This window comes from Brassica napus, chromosome A7, assembly GCF_020379485.1.
Source record: "Brassica napus cultivar Da-Ae chromosome A7, Da-Ae, whole genome shotgun sequence".
NCBI lineage: Eukaryota > Viridiplantae > Streptophyta > Magnoliopsida > Brassicales > Brassicaceae > Brassica > Brassica napus.
In genome coordinates, this window is record NC_063440.1 from 1,002,241 (window position 1) to 1,013,859 (window position 11,619).

General features: G+C 36.8%; 1 protein-coding gene across 1 annotated transcript; it reads right to left on the minus strand.

The window, feature by feature from the left end:
• Window positions 1-5,105: 5,105 nt before the first annotated feature.
• On the minus strand, window positions 5,106-10,606 carry LOC125576698. The gene is made up of 2 exons (XM_048737267.1): window positions 8,785-10,606; window positions 5,106-8,647 (listed from the first exon to the last, which is right to left on the minus strand). The coding sequence occupies exons 1-2, from the start codon at window positions 10,604-10,606 to the stop codon at window positions 5,106-5,108; spliced, it is 5,364 nt and encodes a 1,787-aa protein (XP_048593224.1).
• Window positions 10,607-11,619: the final 1,013 nt, after the last annotated feature.

Below are 11,619 nucleotides of genomic sequence, written 5' to 3' on the forward strand. Positions count from 1 at the left end.
ATATAAACCCTAAAACAGACACAATTGTTTCAAATCATCATATCTTATATAATTGCTATCAAATTAGTTTTAGGGACTGCGGCTACTATAATAACATGAGGATCATATGCATGCATGAAGATGAAGATACTAATCGAAGAAGGTAAGTATAATACAATAAGGAAGGCGACAGAAGAGAGTGAGCACACATGGCTCCCTTTTTTCTAGCATGCTCATGCAAGAAAGCTCTGCGTGCTCACCCTCTTCTTGTCTCCTTCTCTCTTTACATATATATAGTGTTTAGTATTTCTGAGTATTTGTATATTTACATATATGCAACTGCATGCATGGCAGCATGAACGATGAGAAAGTCTATATAGATGGACATACAAATCAAATAATCAATACTAACATTTTGTTTGCTAGTTGAAGTATACAGATCAATCTTAAATCTTTTTCATTGTTGTTTTATGCCTCAAATAGGTGCTGGAGAGCTCTTTTTTTTTTGTGAATCAGTCGCGGATTTATACACAGACCATGGTATAGATAATTGATGATTAAAAACTAATTAATAAACATTACATCAATTTGAAATAAGGATACATAGAGTTTTTGTTTGTTCAAAGGACCCTTTGTTGAAAGGATACATAGAGTTTTACAACCATGCGTCTGTGGTCGAGTGGTTAAGGCGTTCTGTGGATTTCCAAGGGACCCGAGTTCAAATCCGCAACACACCAGATTTCCACGCGCGTGGCCACCGAGGTTTTTGACATTCTCTGTCCGGGGAATTGTTTACCATTTTTTTACATAGAGTTTTATTTGTTGAAAGGATGAGCTTTGGAGTTAAAAAAAAAAAGAAATTTGCCAAAATAGAACAAAAAAATAAACTCTTTGTCCCCTTAGTATAAAATTAAAACCAACCTAAATTAGCCACTTTAGTATAATATTTTTAAAATCTCCAATCTATACCTTACTTAGTTAACAATTTAAAAACTCACTTTTATATATCAATTAAAAACAAAAACGAATTTTGAACCCAAAAAAAGAAAAAAAATTAAATCAAAATCTAATTAAAAAAATCTAAATAGAAACAAAAAAAAGAAAAAAAATACTCAAGTGAATTTAATATTTGAATTCTGTTTAGTTTTATTTTTTGATTATTATAAAAAATTGTCATAATTTTCTACAATTTGATTTAATATACCTTAATCCAAAAAACATAAATGAAAATATATCTAAGATTATAATTCTAAATATCGACATATATATTTTTAATATAATTTAAAATAATTCAATTTTTTTTTGAAAATCAATTTTAGAAAACAAATCAAAATAAATAAATGAGAATCGATTTTTTATTTTTATTTTTTGGCAAGAAAAATAGATGAAATACGTTTTAGGAAAGTAAATAGATTTTAAAATATTTTTAGAATATATTGTAACCGAACTTGCCATATTTTCAAAAATATTGGTATTCTTATCCGTATAATGTACCTTCTACATTGCGTAGAAACAGCACAATAATTCCATAAGTAGATTTTACCACATGTAGCCGTCTGAATTGTGTCTAAATTTTGCATACTTGAAATTTTAGAATATCTCATAAAAGTAGAAACTACATTCACAAAAAATATAGCTATCTTCACAATTAGTAGAATTCACATTTCTCACATTTAGAAATTTAATTAAAAGTAGATTGTACGTTTTAAAACAAATCTGAAATTCTATTTCTACTAACCCATTTTTCGTATAAGATGAAATCTACTTTTCGTAAAACATAATTTATCAATTGTTTCAATTTTGTATAATTGTTTTGAATCATAAAACTATTTATTTCATTATGTTTTAAAATGAAAAATGTAAAAGGGATAAAATGGACTAAAATGGTTTTATACCAAATGGATAAATAGGCTGGATTTTTGTTCCGTTTTGACAAATTTCCCTCAAAAAAGGAGGACTATTTAAGGCTGAAGGGTTCTCATGAGAAGGAGAAATTATAAATAGCAAGAAAAGATCATAAAGGAACTTGGGGAACTCACTAAAGGAGCAAGAGACAAGAGGCATGAGGCTTGAAGATTGTGTGCTTCTGCTTCATGACATTTGAAGAGAAGTAAGTTGAGGATCAGAGATTCGATTGTTTGTTTGTGCTTATATTCATATAAATGTAGTGATCTTAAAAAGGTGAAATCACAAATTCATAACCATAGGTATTTTAAGTAGAAGAGTGAGAAAAGAGCTACTAATTTGAGTCCAATGATGATTCTGAAGGAATGCTATTTTGTTTCGGATAAAATACATATACAATCTTAAATGATAACGTATATACTGAAGGGAAGCTCTAATAGTGCTTAAACTAGGTGATAACCCGCACAAGCGCCTTGCGCGGAATAAAATTATTAATTTTAATATTTATAAGTTAAGAAGATATTAGATCTGTTTAGTGTGGACATCGATTTGATTTTAGGTTTGATTTTTTTAGATTTAACTCTTTTAAAATATAACAACCTTTCGGAAGCTGTATTTATTTTGGTTTGTTCGATTAAACTGATTTTCGTTTTTCTTTCTTCCGGTGATAGATTGCAGTTGGAATATATATCGATTATAGCAAACTTTATGTAAAAACCTTGATATCTTACCTGATACAATCAGTTAGATTTAATGTGATCATCTTCATTTTTTAAATAAATATATAATAAATATCTTAAGCAATCATTAATTGAAAGATACATCATTCTTCTATAGAATTCGGTGTAGATAATCCTCCATCGAAAATTCATAGACTTCAGTATATGAGTGTTTCAAACTTATTATATTATCAATGGCTAATAAATAAGGGCGACATACTATAACTTATAAAAAATAGAAAATTCAAAGTTTTTATTAACTGATCAGAAAAATTCACCAGCATCATCGTAAATATTGTCAAAAATTTAAAATAATTTTGATTATTATTTAAGTCAACCTCGGAGTGGTATTGCCAGCTTTTGTATCTTTTAGTGTGACCATGTTGACATTAACAACCATAATAAACGTTAGCATGACCTTCTTTCTCATTATGTTAAAAAGACTTACCGGGTTGATGGGTCACTGGGTCGACCGTGGGTGAATCTTGGATTAATAAATAAATTAATTTTATTATATAATAATATATTTGCTATAAAAATAAAAATAGAAAAACTAAAGTTTAATATTTTCTAAATATTTTTTTAAACATAAAATAATAGTTTGCATATGTATATATTTTATGTTTAAAAATATTTAGAAAATACTTAACTTTAGTTTTTCTATTTTTATTTTCATTTTACATACAAAATATCAAAAAATAGTTTAGACTATTTAAAATTTTCTGTAACAAAGTAAAAGTTATGACATCTAAAAAAATTTAAGATATAAAATTCATAAATATTTAAATTTCTTATTTGAATAATAAATTAAACTTCAAATTCAAAATAAACTCAAAGTGAGAGATCATTGTAATAAATTGTCAATAACGAAAATAAACTAACATCAAATCACATTAACTAATTTTGGTTTTCTCTACCATCGTTCACTTCATTTTCTTCAGGTGACATAATGAAATCTTCATCAAAATCTAAAAATCACAAATATAAAACTGAAAAGGAAAAACCTAACTTCTTTTTTTTTGTCAGTACCTAACTTTTTAATTGGAAACTTAGAATACAAACATAATCTGAAAACTTAATAAAAAGTAAAAGTTATTTATTGGTTCAACCGACGGTTCAATTGGTATCGGGTTTCGGGTTTTAGTGAGTTTTTGCGGATTTTTGTGGGTTTCTTAATATTGAGTTTTTCACAAAACCCAAATCGGAATTTTTTCTGGGTCACCGGGTTTACTGGTTCAACCGCGGATCCGGGTCGGATTTCAAAACACTGGTTAAAAGTGTTATTTTAAAGTTCTTTGTTTTGTTTCAAAAAAGAATCGGTTACGTACGTTTCAAACTTTCAATGTATTATCACACTCAATTCCAATATATCGAGTTAGCTGTAACATGAATATATTTGGGAGTATGAAACAATTTATCTTCAAAATATGTAAAATATCACTCTTTCAAAACATAGCTACGGGCTAACAAACTCTCACATTTAATATGATATTTACATTTCAATCAAACTCAAGGTTTTTGAAATATCAGAAATCTTGTGTATATATGTTATTAGATTATTCCTTCGTAACTTACACATAAACACCTTAAATTATTATAAATTCAAATAATTTTACAGAACTAAACCATAATTGAAAGAAACACTTAACATAAGCAAAAAAAAGCACTAAGTCAAAAACAAATTAAACCTAAGTCAAAATCCAAATTTCATCGTCATCATCACTCGCACCACAATTAAGCTTTGTCTTCACTCTCCGGTGAGCAGATGCGTAAGCACCACCACCGTACCACCACCACAACGCAACCCTTTCCGTACGCTTAAAAATACAAAACCATAGAGAGAGAGAGAGATTGACAGGCGAGTTCATGGGAAAGAGAGGCTGAGAAGAAATTGATGACCGTAGACGTCGTTGTCTCTGCCACGCCACTTCCGCCGAGTTTCCGCTTCACCCTCTCCGTTTCCATTGAAGTCAAAGAACGAAACATAGTCTTTATAATTAACGTATCTTATGTATTGCGTTTTTGTAACTTCTCTAAAAAGTTAACAGAGACGCAGTTTTTGGTATTGCATTATTTTTATCTCGTGTGTTTTAGAATTGAAGCATATAAGAAAACAAATTGTGAGAAGGGCTATCTAATCGACACGTGGCAAATGTAGTGTAAACGCATTAAATGCAATGCATCCCTTTTAATATATAAGGGATTATAGATAGTAGTACTACCTTTTTTTTTTGTAAACTGGCTTTCATTGTGATTAAACTAAAAACAAAAAAACATACAGACCTAGAAGGCAGTGTTTTGTGGGCAAGGCCCAAGTTACACATAAGATAATAAAACTCTAGAGGAAGAATCTCATTAGAACTGGCCCGACAGTAAAGAAAGATCAAAGTTTAAGCCCAAGTGTAATATGCCCAAAGAATAATCGGGAGGTGGTAGTTGGTTGGTGGAGAAGTCATGAAGCGAGAATAAATGGAGGAAGGGAGACTGTGGGAGATTTGCATCTCATCCCGTGGAGAACCATCGCTGCATCATCGTGGTCGAGAGAGAGGGGTTGATTTCTCTGAAGCTCTGAACTTTATTCCTGATTTGACGATCAATCGCAGAGTACATCGCAGTTGTCGTTGTAAAAGGTCTGGCATGCAATCTCCCATTTCTTTCAGTCCAGAGCCAGTAAATGGTGGCTTGCCAGGCTAGAAGAGAGAGCAAGCGCTTTGCTTTATCACCCACCAAAGCCGTCAACTGATCCACCGTCTGACCCCAAGATCGGAGAGGTCGAAGACAACACCTAGACGCGATCAAAGTCCATAGATCATAGCTGAATGGACAATCGAAGAACAGATGATCCCTAGATTCCAATTGCGAGTTGCAAAGCACACACATCGGATCAACATGAAGGCCCCAACCTATCATCCTATCTTTAGTAGGGCAACGATTCAGGTAGACTAGCCACGCCTGGAAGGAGTGGCGCGGTATAGAGCGCGAGAACCATATCAGCTTTGCCCAACCTTTATCTTCAATCTCACCTCTCAAGTAAGTATATACTGCTCCAGTTTTGTATTTTGTTTCACTGTTCCCCTGAAGATTCCACACATAGAAATCAACATTTGTAGAAAGCTGGATTGTGGTTAAGAAGGCATAGAGTTCTAACGCTGCTTCTGTTCTCGCAGGCGGAAGCAACCAGTTCCCATTTCTACAAAGCGAAGCCACAGTTGCTTTGTGCGGAATCCCTAGTCTTGAGTTTGAGGAGGTTTCGAGAGCGGAAATACAACCTGCAGGAGCCCAATTGTGGTGCCAGAATAGAGCAGAGCGACCATCCTCCACTTTCAACTTTATCAGAGGGTAGACGATCGGCCTCATCTTTATCAATTTATTTACCAGCCACGAGTGTTTTTGACTTGTCTTGACAGTCCAGTAGTTATGTATTGATCCTTTAAGGATAACCTCCTTAAACCATATCACCCAAACTGATTCCTCCCTGAAGAAAAGCATCCAGATGAGTCGCAAACAGCAAGCCTTGTTCCAGGTTAGTAGGTCTTTGATTCCTAACCCTCCCTGCGCTTTAGTTAACGTAACAGTGTCCCATGCCACCCTTGAAGCGTGGTGACCGTCCAAGTTTCCTTTCCAGAGGAACAGATTACACATGGAGTTTATCTTTTTTATGCAGGCCTTAGGGAGGATGAAGGCAGAACACCAGAAAGTTGTGATACCCGCGATGACCGTCTTGATCAGGAGTAAACGGCCCGAGAAGGAGAGAGTTTTTACTGACCATGAGGATAGTCTTCCTTTGACTTGTTGGATCAGTGGCTGACAGTTTGGCAATGATAATTTTCTTGAGTTGAGGGGAACTCCTAGATACCTGAATGGGAGATCACCTAGCGTCATACCAGTAGAAGCTTTGATTGCATCATTCTCCTGGTCAGATAAACCCGAAGAGTAGAAACTAGTTTTCTGGAAGCTAACCGCAAGACCTGATCGGAGCTCAAAATCACGTAAAACCTGAAGAACACATTGCACTGATTCGATGGAACCATCAATGAAGATGAGCAAGTCGTCTGCAAACGACAGGTGAGTAAGCTTCATGGCATTACACTTTGGATGGTACTTGATTCTATTTGCTTCAGCCGCTTTGTTTAGCATGAGAGACAAGTAGTTCATAGCCATAACAAACAAGTAAGGTGATAGTGGGTCGCCTTGCCTTAGTCCTCTCTTCCCTTTGAAATAACCATTCACCGTGCCATTATAACCAACCATAAAACTTGTTTTGCAGATACAAGCCTTCAGCCAGGACCGGTACAAGCTTGGAAGCTGCAGACTCTCTAAACAGGTAAACAGGAACTCCCATGACAGAGTGTCAAAAGCTTTTGCAATGTCTACTTTGATAGTTATGCGTTTGCTACAAGTCTTCTTATGGTAACCATTTATCAGCTCACTTGCCAGCGTTGTGTTCTCCACCAATAATCTATCTTTTACAAACGCAGTCTGGCAGGGGAGGATGAAAGGCTGCAAGATTGGTTTTAATTTTGCCACCAGGAGGCGAGAAAGCACCTTATAGACAGTGTTCAGGCAGGAGATAGGACGATACTCTGTGATTGTGGAGGCACCAGGGAATTTCGGAACGAGTGATAAGATTGTGGCATTCGCTGTTGCAGGCAAAAAAGAGGTTCTGAAGAAGTTCTGAATAGAGCTCACCACCTCCTCTCCTAATATTTCCCATGATGCTTTGAAGAAGCCCGAGGTCAGACCATCTGGACCCGGCGCCTTATTTGGGTTGAGTTTGAAGAATACGCGCTTTATATCCGCAGCAGTTGGTATTGCATTCATGAGTTGAGCTTGTTGAGGTGAGACTGTGAAGGAGGAGAGTTGCTGAAACCAGGTAGTTGTAGAGGTAATTGGTGGTCTGTGAGCGTGTAGAGGGCCAAGAACAGCTTGGAAATGAGCCACAGCGTGTTGACTCATTTCTAGTGGATCAGTGATCAGTAAACCGGACACCGTTACGAAGGAGCGAATGGCGTTGTAGCTGGCCCTGACCTGACAGATCCTGAAGAAATAAGCGGTATTTAGATCCCCTTCCCTCAACCAGTTAATTCTAGATTTCTGTCTGAAATAGCATTCCTCAATTTGTCGTAGGAATAGCCATTTGTCATTCAAGTCTCTCTCTTCCTGGAACAACTCAGTAGTAGGCGTCTCTAAGGCTTGTACCTGCACAATTTCCAACAAACGGTGAGTTTCTGAAACCCTTTCTTGAATTTTTGAGAAATTGTTTTTGTTTAGGAGTTTCAAATCTGTTTTGATGGTCTTAAGCTTCCAGCACAGGTCAGCAAGAGAGCAGCATCCACTTCCAGCGCGAGTCCACGCGTCCAAAACCAGCTGAGTGAATCCCGGGTGTTTTGTGAGGTAATTTTGGAATTTAAAAGGGTGAGTACCGGCTTTAGGTAATTGGTAGGCTAGGTCAAGGAGGCAGGGCGAATGGTCAGAGATAGAGGGTGGAAGGAATAGTGCTGTGGCATGAGGGAAGACAGAGATAACAATGTTATTTACCAGCTGTCTGTCTAGCTTTTTGGCGATTGGCATAGAGGGCTGATTGTTTTTCCATGTGTGCGAGGGACCATTAAACCGAAGATCAAAAAGACCTGCTTGAAGGAAACAGTCCTGCAGCAGGTACATCTGGTAGTCACGAGCAGATACTGAACTGGAGGAGTGCTCTGTGGCATGGATTATTTGATTGAAGTCACCTCCCACAAACCAGACCTTGTCTTGCAAGTCAAAAACCGAGTGGAGATTGAGCAGATCAGCCCACAGTTCAGTGCGATCATCCGCCAGATTGGAAGCATATACAGCAGTGTAGTATATAGGATCTTTGTTTGGGATTGTAATCAGGCAAGTTAGGCTTTGGTTACTCTGATGGAGAATTTGGATGGTAAGGGGATCTTTCCAGATAATAATGATCCGGCCATCTTCATCAGAAGCATGATTGGAGGCATAATTCCAGCCTGGGCAGATCTTATTCATCAAAGGCATCAGAGAGAGTTCTCTAACATGAGATTCTAAAAGGGCACCAAAAAGTGGTCTATGAGTTAAAAGCCAGTTTACAAAAGTCCGATGTTTACCCGGGTCATTTAGACCACGAAGGTTCCAAAAAAAGAATTTGACACTCATTAGGAAGAGAGGGGGGGATCCTTACTTGAAGAGCAAGGATCAGAAAATTTTTCCAAATGGCAGTTAGAAGATAATAAAGGGTTTGAAGGACCAGGAGACAGCAAGGCAAAAGGGTTAGAGGAGAATAAAAGGGATTGAACAGGGTCAGAAGGAAGAGGGGTGAAAGGTTTGGGGTTTGAGCAAATGGAAGGGGAAAAAGTGGGAGAGGAGCGAGAGCGCTTTAGAGAGGGCCTAGGTAATTCAGGGGAGAGTAAGAGTGGAGCTGGTGAAGGAAGTAAGGTGACAGGCGGAACAAAAGGAGGGGGAGGACAAGGGGAAGAATTTTGTGGGTTTAAAGATTCAGTTGTAGATGATGGGGGGTGTCTTATACGAGAGGAGGAGCTAGAGGGAGGGTTTCGGGTGGTATTTGAAGCAGCCTTGCGAGGAGTTTTTTGTGGAGGAGGAGGGTTTGAAGGCTTCTTAGGAGGGACAGGATCAGCGGGAGGTGGCGGGATGAAAAGAAGGCAATTTCTAATTATATGCCCCAATTCTTTGCAGTGGGAGCAAGTAGGAGGCGTCCAAGGGTAGTGGACTTGAACTTCTACAACCTCACCACTTTGCCTCTGAAATTCCACAATATCAGGAAGAGGTTTCGTGAGGTCCACTTCAACTTTCACATGCGACACAGTAAGGCTCACTAGATTTTTGGTAAAATCATCAGTTTCCTTTGGTTCACCTATCAAACCTGCCACTAAACTTAATCCTGCATTGTATCGCAGGTCAAGCGGCACACCAGTGAGATGAGCCCAGATCCGAATGGCTTTTAGAGGAGGCGTTGACATGGAGTGCTCGGATGTCCATTGGGCAGTGTGAAACATGGAATCACCCACATACCAGATGCATTTTTCCAAGATTTTCTGCCTCAGGTAAGCACTTGGAATTCTCACAAGAGTTGATCTGTTTAGTGGGTTGTTATGGATTTCTAGACTTCTTCCTTTCCCCCACATGTGATTAAACACACTCTGGATTTGCTTGAACGGTGGAGGCTTACCATTGTAGTAGCACACTATGAAATCCTTGTGTATCTCGGCTCCTTTCTCAAAGACGTGGTCTGGGATCATGATTCGAGGGCGGCCAGTGTCGGATAGGGAAACAGGGGCTAGCCGTTTTAGAGTCTTGTCCTCAGAGTGTCGAATTCTTTCCACTAGAGATGGCGTAGAGGCTGGATAGGTGCGGGGTGGTAGAGGAGTTTGAGCAGGAGTTTGAGCCATTTGAGGTTGTGAGGGGTTTTCAGGTGGGGCTGAAGCAGAGGGGTTTGATTGATTTTTCACAGGTAGTTCGAGGAAGGGGGCAGATGCTCTATTTGTAAGAAGAGGCGAGGAGTGTTTAGGGTTAGGGTTTTGCAAGATGGAGAAGTTAGGGTTCAGGTTTTGAGGGGGGTTAAGCAGTGGATTGGAGGAATGGTTAGAGGAAGGGATGCTCAGTATTTTATCAATTTGGTCCCCAAAACTGAAAATGAGGCCATTTGGGTCACTAGGTAAAGTTTCAGATCCACTAACAGGACCAGTTTGGATGATATGAGGAGGGCTAGCTGAGTCATCTTGAGAAGTCATTGTGACATCAACAGTCTGAGGAGCAGTAGAAGAAGACAGGACCAGAACACCTTTTTGAGTGGAGTTATGGACAGTTTTAGATCTGGTTTTAGTTGAAGGAGAAGTGGCAGAGAGGGGTGGGAAAAACACGGGAGATAGATCTGAGGCAGGGTTAGGAGGGTCAGGTGGTAACAGGGGAGGGGGGGATTCATCAGCGGTGGACATCAGGGGGCTCACGACGGAGGCAGGGCTTGGAACTCTCCATGGATTCTGCATTGGGAAGCGAGTCAGAGAGAGTTTGACTTTTTTTAACTTTGTTTGAGTGAACAAGATGATCTGCTTTTAGAAATATTAGTAGTACTACCTTGGTAACTTTAATTACACCGTTTAGCTCGCATAATTTTTTTCTTTTACGTACAGCTACATGCTCTAAACTTCTACACTATTATTTGGCTTGAATTAAAATAAATCAAATATATACAGATATACACGCAAACAGCTTCGTTTATTATGTTTATTAAAGATTCAATTGTGTGTATATACATATATATATGATATTGTTATCGACACGTCGAATTAGTCATTTGAATAAAAAACTGTTTACATTTGCCTTTGATGTGAGAACTAAATATGTGAAATTGCAGATGAAATGAAAATAAAGTGAAAAAAAAAACAAGACAAATTTTTTTCTTAAATTCACTAAAATATGAAAGTAAATACAACTAATTTGTTAACGAGTAAATTAAGCTCAGTCCTCTTAAACAATTTGTTATTAAAAGAATTCTTTAAGATAACACACTTTTAAACTAAAACTCTTTTAAAAACTTAAACTTTAATCCGTTAAACTAGATCTTGATACGAGCAACCGAGCGAGTGTTATTATCAGTTTTATATGCATATATATTTATTTTAGATCATTAGTGGTATATATTTTTAATTTTAATATATATTTAAATATTTATATTACTATTTAAAATACAATAATTTATAGTTTACATGTTATAAATAATCAACTGATTAAAACCGTCATATGCATTTGTTGCTTCTTATTATATATTTATCTTATTGTATTTACATTTAGTTATTAAAAAAAAAACAATCTGTGCATGCAAAATTATATTTGAAAATTATTTTGCATTTAATTTATGTTAAATTTTTACTCGCCCTTCAAAACTGAATTTTTTTTTTGTAATATTTTTTTATGTTTATTCATTTTACATAATATATTATTGTATATATAAAAGTCTAAGATATGTTAATTTGTATACTTCTATGGTAGTCTTCTATTG

What these genes read in the sequence shown, in the direction of transcription:
- LOC125576698 (XM_048737267.1), bottom strand. Translation starts at nt 10,606, where the DNA reads ATGCAGAATCCATGGAGAGTTCCAAGCCCTGCCTCCGTCGTGAGCCCC. An exon ending in TTCTGATCCTTGCTCTTCAA is followed by an intron (nt 8,648 to 8,784) that starts GTAAGGATCCCC and finishes GTGCCCTTTTAG; the next exon opens with AATCTCATGTTAGAGAACTC.